This window comes from Octopus bimaculoides, chromosome 14 (genome assembly GCF_046866305.1).
Source record: "Octopus bimaculoides isolate indiv1 chromosome 14, ASM4686630v1, whole genome shotgun sequence".
Taxonomy (NCBI): domain Eukaryota; kingdom Metazoa; phylum Mollusca; class Cephalopoda; order Octopoda; family Octopodidae; genus Octopus; species Octopus bimaculoides.
Window position 1 is genome coordinate 13113257 of NC_142941.1, and position 17430 is coordinate 13130686.

A 17430-nucleotide genomic window follows, 5' to 3' on the forward strand; every position below is an offset into this window, starting at 1 on the left:
TGTGTCAAGCAGTGTAATGTTTCCCCTATGGCAAAACTATCACAAGATGTCACGGCAAGCCCCCCCCACACACACACACACATACATTCACACACACACACACATACATTCACACACACACACACAGTAGGCTTCTTTCAGTTTCCATCTACCAGATCCACTCATAAAGTTTTGGTAGGCTTTTGTAGAAGACACATGCCCAAGGTACTATGCAGTGGGACTGAACCTGCAACCACATGGTTATGAAGCAAGATTCTTAACCACACAGCCACTCCTGTGCCTAGAATAGTCAATCCTAATATTACAAGGTGTTTGGATAATTATCTTGTAAAGATGAAATAGCAAAGAAAAATAAACATTTACATATTATGTAATTTGAGTAAATTGTATATGCGATTGTAGTGTGATTACTAAAGCAATTATTGAATATACAATAAAAATGCAGTGTGTTTCTCATTGTTATTTTTTTCTTTTCTTTTTTCTGCTTGCTAAATGGATGATGATCAATAGCAGATGTGTCGATGAGATTTTATTTGTTATCATTTTGTCAAGTGCTTCTATCATTTTATTTCAGATTCACAAGAACTGGGAGGAGACGCCAAAACACCATATACACTTAGATATTCGATGTCTTCTTCAGGATGCTGCTATCCCAGAGGTGAGTGTAATGTGAATGAGAGAGGTGAGTGGAGCATGGCTGAAATTGAAGACAATAAACTGGCAGTGAGTAGGAGTTTGTAGTATTTAGTCCTTGAGCTCTGTGTTCTGAATTCAAACTCTGCTGAGATCAAGTTGGCCTTTCATCCTTTCCTAGTTGATAAGATAAAGTACCAGTTCAAAAGAGCAGATTGGAAGAATCAGTAGGTTATCAGATGAAATGTCTTTCAGTATTGATTCTGGCTCATAGTTTAACACCTTGGGTAACTTTAGTAGAGGGTACCATTCTGTTGTAAGCACTCAGGCCAAGCTTGGATCAAGAACTGCCTCTCTTCATCCCACAAGTCTTGGAGGACTCTGAGAAAATATAATGAAGGGCCATAGGGTCTACTTTTCTCTCTTTGACTAAGTTTTAAAAAAGGAGAAAATACAAAAAAACAAAGATCTGTGTTACTATGACACGTTTCTGGTCAATTAACCAAACTAGTCATATATCTTATAAGTACATGATTTTCATGAAGTTTAGTTAAATATCATCATCATTTAACGCCCGCTTTCCATGCTAGCATGGTTTGGACGATTTGACTGAGGACTGGTGAAACCATATGGCTACACCAGACTCCAATCTGTTCTGGCAGAGTTTCTACAGCTGGATGCCCTTCCTAATGCCAACCACTTTGAGAGTGTAGTGGGTGATTTTTACGTGCCACCTGCATGGGAGTCAGTCCAATGTTTTTTTCACATGCCACCGGCACAAGTGCCAGTAAGGCAAAACTGGAAACGATTGTGCTCAAATGGTGCTTTTTACGTGCCATCAGCACGAAAGCAAGACCGCTGCTTTGGCAGTGATCCCACTTGGATGGTGCTGTTAGCACTCCACTGGCACGGGTGCCAGTCATCAAATGTGGTTCAGTTTCGATCTCATCTCTTTAGATTAATTAGGAGAGAAAGAGGTTGTGCAGCACATAACTTGATATGAGGGATCTCCAAAACTGATGCTAGGAGGAGATGATCCACAGAATGGAGAGTTAGTGTGAATACATGCAACCAAGTGGACTCTATTGAAAGGTACCCAAGGGCCAGGTGTCCCCAAAATCAGATGTTGAGGACAGGAGCAAACAACTCATGGTCAGTTTAAACATTTGAAACTTGGCATTGGTTTCAAAGTTCGTGTTTGATCCAAAGTCAGAGGACCCTGTTCGTTTGTACTGCAGGAATCTACATAGAATGTATTATTAGTGTGTGTATATATATATATATATATATATATATATATATATATATATGTATATATATATATATATATATATATATTGTTGTTGGCACTCCGTCGCTTACGACGTCGAGGGTTCCAGTTGATCCGATCAACAGAACAGCCTGCTCGTGAAATTAACGTGCAAGTGGCTGAGCACTCCACAGACACGTGTACCCTTAACGTAGTTCTCGGGGGATATTCAGCGTCACACAGTGTGACAAGGCTGACCCATTGAATTACAGGCACAACAGAAACAGGAAGTAAGAGTGAGAGAAAGTTGTGATGAAAGAGTACAGCAGGGTTCGCCACCACCCCCTGCCGGAGCCTCGTGGAGCTTTTAGGTGTTTTCGCTCAATAAACACTCACAACGCCCGGTCTGGGAATCGAAACCGCGATCCTATGACCGCGAGTCCACTGCCCTAACCACTGGGCCATTGCGCCTCCACTTATTTATATATATATACACACACACACACACACACATATACATACATGCACCAGCATTACCGCAGCCACTTGGCTGAAACACATAAATAAAAAAATATATATCCATTTAGTTGCACATCATTTCATTTATTCATTGATATATCCGTTCATGTAACTTTTAATGTGTGTCTGTTTTAGGTTGAAATGGAAGACACATCAGATGAGAAAACTAAAAAGGATGCTACCCCACAAAAAGGAGATGCTGAAGAGGAAGATGAACCTATAGGACCAGTGGTAAACAAATGCTTCCTTCTCTCTTGAGTTTGTGATAGAATCACGGTAAACTTTTTATTTGAAGCTAAGTCACTGTCACACTCTATAACTGTCCTTAGTTTCCTGTTGTGATCACATTCATAAGAATGAAGTTTGTATACATCCAGATACACACTCGTATTGGCTGGATATGTCTTCTCCAGCACATACTTTATCAGCTTGGGCAGTTTTTCTCCAGCACTTACAAGCATGTATGTGCAAGTGATGATGCATCCAACCAGTATAAACAGGGAGAAAGCTTGTTGGTTCTGGTCCTGTCATCAGTGCTGAGTTTATGTCCATATCTAAAACAGTGCTCAACAACCAAGTCCACCCAGCTTAAGCAGATAGCATGTGGCTGGTGTATATGACTGTTGTAGATAGTGCAGCACAGTAATCTGTTGTGAGGTTTCAGTTCATCACTCAGAAGAAAAGGGTTCATACTTTTGTTCAGTGCTACAAATGTCAGGATTCCTGTACTTCATATCGTTGTAGCAAAAAAGGCATTGGTCACACAAACGTATGCTCTCTCTCTCTCTCTTTCTCTCTCTCTCTCTTTCTCTCTCTCTCTCTCTCCCCCCCTCTCTCTCTCTCTCTCTCCCCCTCTCTCTCTCTCTCTCTCTCTCTCACCCTCTCACCCTCTCACTCTCTCACATCAGCTCTCCGTTTGTTGCAGCCGTTTATCACATTGAGATTCAGTATCTTGAAACCAGCTTTTATTGCTTCTTCCCATGTCTTGTGCTTGCAAGTTATGCTTTTGCGCGTGTATTGAGTGATGTAGGCCATAATAGATATGAATGTGCGAGAAAAATAGTCAAATTAGCAAATTTAGGCCAATTAAATCATTAGCCCGTCTCCATATTATCTCCCTTACATAATTTTTATTTTAATTTTTTTCAACCTCTCTACTGAGAGTGATCTCCCATGTTTTTTAACCATTATGCTAACACAAGATTTGTGCTGGACAATCTGAAAGTTATGTTCTGTTTGATATGTTGCTTGTATGCTTCTCACCCTGACTGCTAACGGCTCTGAAGGGATGAAAGGCAAAGTTGTTCTTGGCAGGAATTGAACGCAGCATGTAAGAAGCTGGAACAAATACTGCAAGGCATTTTTTTTCTAATGCTCTAATGATTCTGCCAGGTTAGTAGTAATAATAATGTTTTCTAGGAGATAGGACTCTTATTTTGAGGAAGATATATATTGTCAGCCATATTGACCTCTCCACTTAATAAGTACTAATGAACCTGGAGTTAATTGAAATACAAGTCATAGAAGAATGTGACTAAAACACCATAAACAGTCCATTTTCATACTCAGTTGATTCTGTTATCTGTGGCCCAATTAGTATTATTGTTAATAAAGCTATTATGAAATTATTGTCCACAAACATAATTAATTTAACTTTCTGTATTTCAGGGTTATATTAAAAGTAAATGGGAAATTGATGTAGGCGACCAAACTGGTAAGTGAAAATAGCTTTTGTTATTTAAAACAGTTTCTGAATTAAAACAAGCACATGAAACCTGTTTTGTGCGTGTGTATGCGTGCGTGCATGTTTCTAGCTGTGTGTTTGTTTACATTTACACTTCTTCGAAAATTGCTGAGTGGTAAAGTCATTTTTCTTGTCAACAAATCTGCTGGTTTTGTCACCTTTGAAGCCATGGAAAATAATACCCCTTGTTTGAAAAACAAGTAAGAGTTAGTGACAGGAAGAACAGTAGGTTGCAAAACAGTGCCTCATGAATAATTTTATTCAGCCCATGCTAACATGGAGGTGCCTCATGAATATATTTATTCAGCCCATGCTAACATGGAGAAACATATGTAAAGACCCCTTTCAGTCATGGGAGCATGTCTGGTCGTGGGATATATGTCTGATCATGGGAAATATTACCTTGCTTGGAATCCTGTGAGCATTGGCAACAGAAGGGTCGTCCTGCCATAGAAAATCTGCTTGAACAATTCCTATTTGATCCATCCATGCAAGTATGAAAAACTGGACGTTGAATCGTGATGAATGTTTATATGCTGTATGGAAGCTATAAATTCTTAATGTTTTGAGCATGAATAAAGGTCCTGTCTGTAATGTTAGAATTCACATCCCTCTACAACATATGAACTTAGTTGCATTTGCGACTTATATTAGATTTTTGTTGATATAGACCAGTGGTTCCCAAACTTTTACAGGCTGCTGCCTCCTTGACACCCAAATCATATTTCTTGTTTTTTTATTGCCCACAAGGGGCAAAACATAGAGGAGACAGACAAGGACTGACAAGGAGATTAAGTCGATTACATCGACCCCCCCACTGCGTAACTGGTACTCAATTTATCGACCCCCGAAAGGATGAAAGGCAAAGTCGACCTCGGCGGAATTTGAACTTAGAATGTAATGGCAGACGGAATACCGCTAAGCATTTCACCAGGCGTGCTAACGTTTCTGCCAGCTCGCCGCCCAAATCATATTTCTAACCCCCCCCCCCTCTAACTCACCACCACAAACATAGACTACTTTCTGCAGCAACTTTAAAACAACTATTTCACAACTAAAGTTTAACCTGATTAACCCATTATTTTGTTCTTACATCCATTTCCCCACCCTTTGGCCACCACCCATTATCACCCAACTTTTCTTCAACGCCCCCCCCCCTCTCCACTGCTCTTTGAGGGGCAGGCATTACCACCCACTTTGGGAACCACTGAAATAGACCATCATTACTTATCTTGCATTCTGGTTTTCATTTTTGATATTTAATTCGTTATTTACTCCAGCAAACCTTTCAAATAATTTATTTGTTTTGCTCACCTATTGTTATTTATTTTACAGGACAAGTAAACGACCAAGTGCTGGGTAAGGACACACTAGTAATAGTTTTATTTGCTCATCTGCTTTTTTTTCTGTGCTTCAAATCTTAACCAGTTTGCCTTAGCCTTTGGTCTGATACAAATAGAGAAGAATGACTCTGGTGTTTGTGTTCTGGTCTCAAACTCATGAGTACAGTCTATGGTGGCATATTTGATGCATCGCAGTTTCAGCAACACTTATACAGGGAAAATAATGTTTTTTGGCGTATTAAAGCTTACAGGAGGCCCAATTTTGCATATATGTAGGGGATGATTTTTTTTTTTTTTTTTTGGAGACTTTATTTTGGTGGGAAAAAAATAAATGCCTCCTATGGCCTCAAATATGTTAGTTTGAGTAAACAGATATGACAGGATTAAAAAATAAGAATTGGCAATGGGACAGAGATCCACCAGTAGATACCACTACCCCTGTAACAGGAATATAATAGCTAATTCATTAAGCATTGACTTTTGGCAAATACACACACTTTATTAAAGCTAAATATTTTCTAAATATTCTTCAGGAGAAAAGCTAGATCATCACTGTGTTTTGAGTGTATTTATGTCCTACCATAGGAGTAAAAAGAAGCATCACTTTACATTCTTGAGTCATCTGTAGTACACAAGCTAAAAATAATAGGAGTCTTTATTTGGTCAGTTGACTTGCTAGAAGTAGCAGTCAAATCTCCCTCAAATCAAACCCCAATCAAAAGAAAATGGACTGGTTGATCATGGCTGGAGTGCTTTTGACCATAGGTTTGTTCATTGGAAGTTGACCAGGAACTAAACAACGTAACTATATTAGGACTTGTGTAGTTTGCCATCTCCCATTTGGAACGTCATTCTTTACATATGTAACACACACACAGGTGTGGCTGAATGGTTAAGAAGTTTACTTCTCAATCACATGGTTATGGGTTCAGTCCCGTTGTATTTTCTTTTATAGCCACAGGCTAATCAAAGCCTTCTCAGTGGATTTGTTAGATAGAAAGTTAAAGAAGCCCATTCTCTGTCGGAGTGTGTGTGTGTGCAGGTGCATATGTTTATATATATATACATATGTATATATATATATATATATATATAAACATATGCACCTGCATTTAAGTGGGGATAAATATTACCTCTTGGTATTAATACTGTCCCTCTCACTAATAAATATTTTTGAAAAAGCCCGTTGGCTAATTGTAACACCAGTGCCTGTTCTGGTACTGTTATTTTATATATTGCTGGCAGAGATGAATTGCTGCTATCTTTAGCAGTCAAGCACCCATCATTGACAAGACCAAGGAAGGTCGAAATCACATGATCTGGTGGTCTTGACACTGGAGGTGGTGGGAATTTATCTCCTCGCTAGTGATATAAACATGAGTGCATTTTGCATCAAAAGCCAATATAAGAGCTTCTCTCATAGTAACTACTGCAATATACATACATACATACATGCATGCATGCATAGCTGTGTGGTTGAAAAGTTTAGTTTCCAGCCACTTGCTTTCAGGTTCAGTCCCACTTTGAGCAAATGCCTTCTGCTATAGCTGCAGGTTAATCACTACTTTGCAATGGAATTTGGTAGATGAATACTATAGGAAATCCATTGTATGTAGAATATTTATATGTGGCTGTGTAGTCATGTCTACTTTTCAGCCACTTGCTTTCCAGTTCAGTCTGTGAGTGTCTTCTACTATAGATGCAGGACCCTCAAACAAATCCCTAGCCAGCCTCAAAACTCAGCTACATGAATTGAATCTCCATGTAGGTATCAACATTTGCAACTCTAGCCAACCCTAATCCCAGCCAGCAGAGATAAGTATGTATTTTAAAATTAGCCAAACACACACATTGACTGCATTTTGGTGTCTAATCTACCAGTTGTGTAATTGTCATCAATTACACAATTGTCATCAATTACACAATACACTGAGCTGACTCAGTGTATCTTTTGCTGTAGTTCTTCCATTCTTTGACCATCTCTCACTTTCACACATTTCAGTATATTTTGCCTTTTCACTTTATTATTTTTTCGAACTGAGATAACCTCGGCTTTTGTATATATCTGAGCTAACTATGCATGCTTGGTTGAGTGGGCACCTGGTGTAACTTATGTGTAAGAAGGCTTTTCATGTTGGAGCATCATCTGTAAGAAACATACACAGAATGCCTATCAAAAATTTTCTTATACCTGTGGCTGTTAGGGAAATGTTTATCTATCAAGGCTAGGAATGTATTTGTCTTAACATTTAAGGAGATCGTGATCATCTAGTCTTCCTAGATTTTAGGCTTTGTTCTTTTTATTGTAGGCATGTAAATTATCTCCTCTTTGAAGCTACCTTTTGCCAGGGTGTTATAGTAGGAGATTCTTATTGAATATTTCATTGGAAGTGAAAGAATAGATATCCTATTGCTAATATTAGCTATAAGGATTTTAAAGACGATACAGAGGTGGTGACAAGATAGTTTATGTAGATACTTTAGTTTCCAAAGGGACGCAAATCATATCCCCCTCCCATCCCACCCCAAAGCTTTTCTTTTTCTCCTTTTTTCTCTTTTTTTTTTCTCTTTTTTTTTTTCTCTCTTTCTCAGAAAGCATCTATGTTTATTTTGAGTCTGAAAAATTACAAGACAGTACACAGCATACTGTACAAGCTCATCTGATTACTATTAGGGAATGAAACTTATTGCAACCCAAATTTAAATCCTGTGTTTATTAAATGATATGCACACAAGCATACATACATACATACACATACATACATGCTATATACACACTACTGATGATGAGGCCATTGATTACCTGCACTGTGGCTGTTTAAACCTCAGTTTCTGTCACATTTCATTGATCTGTACACAGCAGGGCTAATAAAAGTCAATGATGTAATTATATTGCAAAGGGCCCCACCCCACTCATATCAGTAGAATGACTTTACTTTTGTAATGGGAAAGTCTTTTGTATCTTCCTAAGATAAACTTGATGGAATTCGATTTGGTAAGCGCCGACGTTCAGCCTCTCCTATATTCAGCCTGGATGACTATCTTCAGCTGGACGGTTACAGAACAAGACAAACAATACCAGGAAAAAAACGAGTAAGGCTTTTTTTTTTTTTTTTAACTTTTCCCTCTGTCTCCCCTCAGAAACCCTCTAGTGCACTTCAGTATGACTTATAAATTGAATCTAGAAATATCATTGAAAAGAGAGAAAAAAAGCAATATGCTGTTAACAATTATATATTTTTACGGAGATGTACTTGCAAAGCAAGTGACCTGATTTGAGATCGTGTGCTGGAACGAAAACAATTGCAGCGTGGAAGGTGTTTATAAGCCATTAGATTCACTTCAACATTTAAATTTAATTTGTTAAAATATTTTCGTCGCTTTGAGACCGTGACCTGTTCACTGACAAAATTCTGTGCTGCATCTCTGTGCAGCACAGAATTTTGTCAGTGAACAGGTCACGGTCTCAAAGCGATGAAAATATTTTGACAAATTATTAAATTTAAGTGTTGAAGTGAATCTAACGGTTTTTGTGTGTTATTTTAAATGGTTTATAAACACCTTCCACACTGCAATTATATATTTGTAAGCAATTAAACATGGTTAGACGAATTTTCAAAAGGCTTGAAAATATTTATAAATATTTAGGCACTCCCAACCACATAGTTCTGGGTTCAGTCCCACTTTGTGGCACCTCGGGCAAGTGTCTTTTTCTATGGCCTCAGGCTGGCCAGAGCCTTGTGAGTGGATTTGGTAGATGGAAACTGAAAGAAGCCTGTCGTGTATGTGTGTGTGTATATATATATATGTGTGTGTCTGTGATTGTCCCTGCACCATCGCTTGACAACTGAAGCTGATGTGTTTATGCCCCTGTAACTTAGCAGTTCAGCAAAATAAAAACCAAAAAACAATAGAATAAGTACTAGGCTTACAATGAATAGGTCCTGGGGTCAATTTCTTTGACTAAAACCCTTTAAGGTGGTATTCCAGCAGGGCCACAGTCAAATGACTTAAGTAAGTAAAAATAAAAGAATAAAAATATCTAAAAAAAAAAAAAAAAAATATTGGTAAATGAGAATAAACTATTCTAAAATTATAAACCTGTCATAGACAAACTGCAGCTCACAGAACTTTCTACATGACAAGCCATTGAAAGCAAGATACATGAATTCAATATTTTTTATTTGTGCAGCCTGCCTAACAATTAGTCGTATCTCATGTGGCCCACTGCTTATAAAAGGTTGCACTATATCTATGATAAACAATATTACATAATGATGATATAAAGTGTATACAATTAAAAATTATAAACAATCATAAATAAGATTATATACAAACTATTAAAAATATATTCTAGAAAATAAAAAAAAATTAATTCTTAACAGTTATTATATAAAGAGATTCTGAAGAATATAAATAGCTTTTCAAATTATTGTAAAGTAAGTGATAAAAGTAATTTTGTTTTTAAATTGGAAAATGTTCATAAACATATACACACATCATTGGCTATTTCTAATGGCTCAGCATGTTTGAGTCAGTTATCTAAAGTCTAAGCACAATTGCAGAGTGTTTTATTTTTGTACAGCTGGGTACTTTTCCTAAGAAGAGCAACTCCTCAATTGGGATATATTGGTGTCTGTTGTTAAGCTACTTTAGGCACTGCAAGACTTGGCACGCACTCATCAATTAATTTATTACAAGATGTAGGTTGTTGCAAGGAGGAAGGAAGCTAGAAACAACCATTTGAGAGTTGAAAAGTATTTGCCATCATCACTTGTAAATCTAGGTGGTGATATTAGTTTGAGCTCAGAGAAGCCAGCTGCATTAAAGCCATGCCTTCATCATCATTATCATACTTGGTTTTCATTGTTAATTAGCTGTAATCACATGGACTTGATAAATTTGTGTGTGTGTGTATGTGAATGCTCAAATTTGTACAGGGTAATGTTGAACCTGAATGACGAGGTTCAACCTTGATCAAACAGACCCATGATCAAGAAACAAAATGGTAGGGAGTTCCATGGTGTATTTACAACTACATTAACTAACTGTGTTCTTGTCCTTAGATGGTAGTGTGATTTGGCTGATATTTCTAGCTGCTCAAGTGACCACACAGAGGCTCCATTGTTGGCTTGCTAAGTGGAATGTTATTATTATTATCATTATTGATCTAGGTGACAAGCTGACAGAATCATTAGTGTAGTGAACAAAATGTTTCACAGCGTGTTTTCTAGTGCTTCATCTTCTGAGTTCAACTACCACTGAGGTCCAATGTTGCTTTTTATCCTTTCGGGTGTCTATAAAATAAAGTACCAGTCAAGCAATGGGTTTGATGTAATCGACTAACCACTACTCCCTAGAACCATTGGGCTTTTACCGAACTTTGAAACCATTAAGGCAGCAAGCTTGCAGAATCATTAGAGCACCAGAAGAAAAAAAATGCCTTGCTGTATTTCTTCTGGTTGTTTACATTCTAAGTTCGAATCTCACTGAGATCAGCTTTGCCTCTCATCCTTTTGTGGGTAATTAAATAAGGACCAGTTGAGTACTGGGAATTGATATAATCAAATTACCCCCTCCTCTCAAAATTGCTGGACAAAATGCTTTGTGGTATTTCACCTGTCGTTACGTTCTGAGTTCAAATTCCACCGAGGTTGACTTTGCCTTTCATCCTTTCGGGGCAATAAAATAAGTTCCAGTTGAACACTGGGATCAATGTAGTCAACTCATCCTCACTTCCCCTAAGCTGCCCTTGTGGCAAAAATTTGAAATAATAATAATAATTATTATTATTATTATTATTATTATTATTATTAAGGCGGCGAGCTGGCAGAATCGTTAGCACACTGGGCAAAATGCTTAGCAGTATTTTGCCCCTCTTTATATTCTGAGTTCAAATTCTGCTGAGGTTAATAAATTAAGTACCAGTGAAACACTGGGGTCAATGTAATCGACTATCCCCTTCCCTCAAATTTCAGACCTTGTGCCTATAGTAGAAAGGATTACTATTATTGACCTACCTTCCCAGGTTTTATGGTTCCTCAATTCATTTCTCTCCTTTTCCTCTTATATATCCATTCCTTCATTAATCTTTTCAATTAGTAACTTGCATAATGATGTGCATTTCTCTTACCTTTGTCTTTTTCCATTCAATGTTTTGATTTTATATTAAAGTTGCTTCTACTGCTGCTGCTGCTATTTTTGTTATGTATCTACAATCAGTTATGCTTGAGTTGGCAAATCACTTGAATGTAACAGTCATATATATATATATATATATATATATATATATATATGTGTGTGTGTGTGTGTATATATCTGGGTACAGCAGGGCTATGTGGTCCAGAAGCCTACTTCCCAACCATGTAGTCTTGATTTCAGTCCCACTGCTTGGTAACATGGGTAAGTATCTTCTACAATAGCCCCAGGCCCACCTTAAGCCTTATGTTTGGATTAGTAGATGGAAACTGTAAAGAAGCTTGTCCTGTGTGTTAGGTAGCCCAAGCACTTACACACACAACGGGAACTTCCACCTACCAAATTCAATCACATGGCTTTGGTCAACCCAAGGCTATAGTAGAAGACACCTGCCCAAGATGCCACACAGTGGGACTGAACCCAAAACCATGTGGTTAAGAAGCAAGCTTCGTAACCACGCAGCAATGCCTGCACCTACAAAATGTATATACATATGTGCAGCCCTATTTGTGTGGAAAATTTTCTACAGCCTGATGCCCTCACCTGATGGTTATAAATGGGCATCACTATTGTTCCTTTCCAGTCTCCTGTGAAAAACATGGCTTGCTGTTAGAAAAAATATTACCTTGCTTGGTGAGGGTTGGCAATAGGAAGGACATCTCTCTTTTACTATTTTTCACTTCCCTGTCCCTTTTCACCCTCTGCCTCTCTTTCTACTTCTCCACAATCCCTATTTCATTCTGCCTCGCTTTCTCTTACTTTCGTATGCTTTTCTTTGCCTTCTCTGTTTCCATTCCTCTCTTATCTTCCCTTTCTGGTGTCACTGCACTTCATTTTTCTGCTGTTGCATCATTAGTAGTAGTAGTAGTAGTAGTAGTAACTGTAGTAGTGGTGGTGGTGGTAGTTGTGCAATTTATATATCGTAGTGTTGTTTCAACTGCGGTTTTTTTCTGTTTCAGGTACGATGGGCCGATATGGAAGAACGTAAGCAACAACTGCGCCGCCGAGAACTGGGATTTGTGGTTGGCCAGACTCAGCATGACTGGGACAAAATTACTGACGATAGTTATGCTGATAGGGCCTTAAACCGCACCAAATACATCTAGAAGGTAACACTGCAACATTTAAACATTTTACAATGATTTCCAACAACACCACCAACAACAACAACAACAACAATAATAAAAAAACCTAAAATAACAAAAAACAACGCAATTCGCACCTAACACTTCCAGACACTTATTTGTCTTCTGCATATTAAAAATCATCTCATGTCTTTTTAAGAGGATATTTAGTGTTGTTTTTATTTTCATTTGTCTTGTTTGTTTTTTTTTGTTTGTTTTTTTTGTTTCCCCCCTACTCTGCAAGGTTTAGGTATTTATGTAATTGACTATTGCAAATGTTGTTCAAAGTTCCAATCTTTGGCTAAAGTCAATTGTGTTCTGTCTCAGAGCCAACTTACACATCACTTTATTTACTTAAGCCCGTCACTCCCTTGAGGAGTATAAGCCATTAATAACTTTTCTCCACTGTTTTTGAATCAGGGCTGTCTTTTCTCTCCCTTTTCCTGTTGGATCCCTGCTTTTCTTTTCAGATTTTGCTGCATCACATCATGTTTCCTTGAGGGGAAAGACTTCCTCTCCTGGATCTTATTGATTTTTGAATTATCATCAATGCTTCTGTAACTTAGGTTTTTCTTCAAGGTAGAGGTGTTGGTCCTATGCAAACTTGGCCTCTAGCCTTTAACCTGTCCAGCATGGGAGGCCTTCCCAGGAACTTGTGCTCTGCTAGCATAGCTCTCAGGGCCAGTAAGGCCCACTACACTGCAACAAGAACTGGCCCTTGTGATGGCAACCGTATATAATACATGCCTATATCATTGTCTATCTGTAAAAATGAGAATATCCATGCACAAAGAGAAATACTTGTTCCAATAATTTAATTTCAATAAACACGTTTTGTAAAAATATTAAATAAAAATAGGTTAGTAAACAACCTTATCCATGTTGGGATGGGAAAATTACAAATGGAAAAAAAATTTTTTATGGGGTGAAGGTGTGAGGAAATTACCAGTGGAGAGAAACTTTTTTTGTATAAAGAGTGAAAATGTGTGGCCTAGTGATTAGGATGTTGGGCTCATGATTGCTGGGTTGAAAGTTTAATTCTCAGACCAGGTGGCACACTGTGTGCCTAAGCAGGGCACTTCGTATCACATTGCTCCAATCCATTCAGTTGAATATGTGTAGCTGTGATATCTGTAGAGTTAACCCTATGATAGACTGGCTTCCCATCCAGGGGTTTATTTCAGTCAGTCAGATCCCTTGAAACCAGATAAGGTCCAGCTTCATGAGCCTGGAGGCTCGATACAGGCTTTTTCTGCGTAGAGTTGTCATAAATGATACAGTTAAATTACCTATGTTATTGAACTTCTGACAATGATCATGATTTTTCAAACCTCACCCATTGACTAACATTTCCGTTTTTTTCATTTTGTTTAAAATCTCTGGCTTTCCATGTTAACATGGTTTTGAGAGGAGTAAATTTTGAGCTAACATTGTTGACAACCCTTAATTGTTTTTCAAGTAAGGGACTCTTGTTTTTTATTCTTTTTCATTCCAGAGGAATCTCAAAAGCACAGAGTTAGCAGATGATTTGTTGACAGGAAATGTCAACAAACTGCACTGATTGCAGGCCAATCACAAACAGTAAGATTGAACTTTAAGCCACATGGTTGAGATGCAGACTTCTCAACCACACACCTATGTTATTAATATATTATTTCCAAGGGGCAGTGGATAATGGAGTCGGTCCAGTGCTACATATAATAATACCTGATGGTATTTTTCTTTCTTCATTCTTATGTCATCAGGTCAACAAACAATCTCTGATGATTTAGTTTACAAATCCCATGTGCTTGTCACAAAATTTTCTTATGAGAACACAGAGGTGGTTTCTTAATGCCTTTCTTTGAGTACTTTCTTACAAGACACCATCTTGTTGACTAGATATAAACAAGTTTGCCACTCATGCAGGAGCAATCGGGACAAAATACCAAATACTGCCAAGCATTTTTTTGCCCGATTCTGGACTGGTACTCTAATTTATTTATTAAACCCAAATGGATGAAAAACAAAATTAAAGTCAGCTGGGTTTGAACTTGGGAAGTAAAGAACCTGAGTAGATATTTTTTTGGTGTTTTGTCTGACACCCTAACAATTTTGCCAATTTGTGGTATTAATGGTATATTAGTCGCACCCATCTGTGCTCTAGATTCAAATCTGACTTTGATTGTGGCATTTCATCTCTCTGGGCATCAATAAAATGAATACTGACCAAATACGTACTAACCAAATATTTAACCTTTCAATATTTAAACTGGTCAAGGTGGTGAGCTTGCAGAATTGTTAGCACGGTGGGCAGAATGCTTAGTGGCATTTTATCTGTCCTGAAGTTCTAAGTTCAAATTCTACCAAGGTTGACTTTGCCTTTCATCCCCTTCAGGGTTGGTAAAATAAGTACCAGTTGAGCACTGGATTCCATGTAATCGACTTACCCCATCCCTTGGAATTGCTGGCCTTGTGCCAAAATTTGAAGTCAGTATTTAAACTGGTCCCTACCTGTTTTATGTACAAATTGGCCAGATCTGGCCACTCACATCTTCCCTCCAGTGTCCTTCTAAAAACGAAATCACATCATCGAAATCTTGCAGCTGAGATAATGTACAATTAATTCAAAACAGCGTGAATAAATAAGCATTATGTTCAACAGATTAATCAGAATGCTGAAGGATTAAAGCATAGAGGGTTATCAGTCTAATTAACTATATACCCTAATAATGTGATCGTATGTGTTTTTTTAGAAATCGTCATTATTGTACCATTTTTCATAAGGAGAATTCAGCTGCTGTTAACCTTTGTTGATGCTGTTCTCCTACATTTCCAGTGTATACCACAGTCTAAAACCCATATAAAATCCTAAGCAATACCTGTAAAAGATTTGTTATATTTTGTTTTGTTTTTTCATCCATGTTTCTAATTTTATTTTCTCTTTTCATCCACTGACATCAGTTCAGGTGGTAGACCCTACTTTACTTGACATTAAGTGATTGAGAAATAGTGCCCCTCAATCTTACCCCTGTACACACACACACACACATGCTCAAATCAGTGATGGAACTGCCAGATGGTCACTAGACCTACAAGAAATAACAACCAAGTCCCCATCAAGTGGTACCCTTGTTATCTTGAAAAAAAAAAGACTATAATAAAATAATCAATGTTACTATTCACTAGATTAGATTCCCCTCAAATCTGTTTTGTTCAGTGCTGAGCATCTGACAAACATTAAGGTAACATTTGGTAATGATAGTTCTACAAATCATTCTGATTTTGTCCTGATTTTGATAAATGAAGGTGCCACACAGTGGGACTGAACCCGGAACCATGTGGTTGGGAAGCAAGCTTTTTACCACACAGCCATGCCTATGTATCTTTTACATGTTTCAGTCATTGGGGCTATAACCTTGCTGGGATGATACCCTGAAGGGTTTTAGTTGAACAAATCAACCTCAGTACATATTTAAGCCTGGTACTTAGTTTATCAGATTCTTTTGCCAAACTGCCAAGTTATCATCATCATCATTGTTTAATATCCGCCTTCCATCACAGTTTGACAGGAGCCGGCCAGGTAGAAAACTACTCCAGGCTTCTGTGTCTGTTTTGGGATGGTTTTTACAACTGGTTGCCCTTCCTAATGCCAACCACTCTGTAGAGTGGACTGAGTGTTCTTTATGTGGCACCAGCACAGGTGAGGTCAGTTTTGGCATGGTTTTTACTGCTGGATGCCCTTCCAAATGCCAACCACTTCACAGTATGAACTGGATGCTTTTATGTGGCACCAGCACCGGCAGGTTCACCAAATAAATTAGAAGACAAGGAATTTTAGAGATGGGAGGGGGTATTGGAAGAAGTAATCTTGTGTCTGATGATGGAAGGTTAGTGTGACAGAAACAAGTGTCTTTGTAGAGGAGATGTAAACAAACCAACACTGATTGTCAAGTGGTGGTTGCAGGCAAACAGACACACACACACACACACACACACTGATAGATAGATACATACATACATGTAAATGTGTGTATGTACATAATATGTGACTGGCTACTTTCAGTATCTGTCTACCAAATCCACTCACAAGGTTTTGGTTGACCCAGGACTACAGTAGAAGACACTTGCCCAATGTACCATGCAGTGGGACCAAACCCAAGATCACATGGTTGAGAAGCAAGGTTCTTCAACACACAGCCATAATTGTTTTTGTTTACAGTCTCTTGTAAGCAATAACAAAGAGACCCATAGTTTGAGCATTCAGTGTTTGAAAACCATTGGAAAGAAAAATAGAATAAATCACACAAAGAGCATCCAGCTGTAGAAAATAGAAAATCTTCAAGTTTCAGCTAACCCATGCCAGTATGATAAAAGGCACAAAAACCAAACCCACGATGAATTGTGTGTAAAGAGGTGGGATAGCACTAAAGGTAAAGATCCCCTTTCAGTCATGAATGGCCATCGGAGTGCACCTAGAAAGTTACCCTCCGAGGCACAAGTCTAGGCAAGGTTGTTTACAGAAGACCAGCAGTCGCCCATGTATACTAGCCTCCTGTCTCCGTGCCACCAATATTGTCCAAGGGAAGGGCAAAGGCTGATATAGCTTGGCACCAGTGATGCCGCAACCCATTTCAACAT

The 17430-nt window shown here is 38.2% G+C and overlaps 1 protein-coding gene across 7 annotated transcripts in view; it reads left to right on the plus strand.

The window, feature by feature from the left end:
* LOC106868928 (uncharacterized) overlaps window positions 1–15679 on the plus strand; it is a 70163-nt gene extending 54484 nt beyond the window's left edge. For 2 of the 7 annotated variants that reach the window (XM_089362338.1, XM_089362339.1), the window contains 7 exons: window positions 575–658; window positions 2537–2632; window positions 4070–4115; window positions 5481–5504; window positions 8460–8581; window positions 12646–12795; window positions 14306–15679. In XM_089362338.1, the coding sequence (XP_089218464.1) occupies window positions 575–658; window positions 2537–2632; window positions 4070–4115; window positions 5481–5504; window positions 8460–8581; window positions 12646–12792 (519 nt within the window). In that variant the 3' untranslated portion in view covers window positions 12793–12795; window positions 14306–15679. Of the gene's footprint in view, window positions 1–574; window positions 659–2536; window positions 2633–4069; window positions 4116–5480; window positions 5505–8459; window positions 8582–12645; window positions 12975–14305 lie in introns of those variants that run through there. The other 5 variants (XR_016244218.1, XR_016244219.1, XM_089362340.1 and 2 more) reach the window with 3 other exon arrangements.
* Window positions 15680–17430: the final 1751 nt, after the last annotated feature.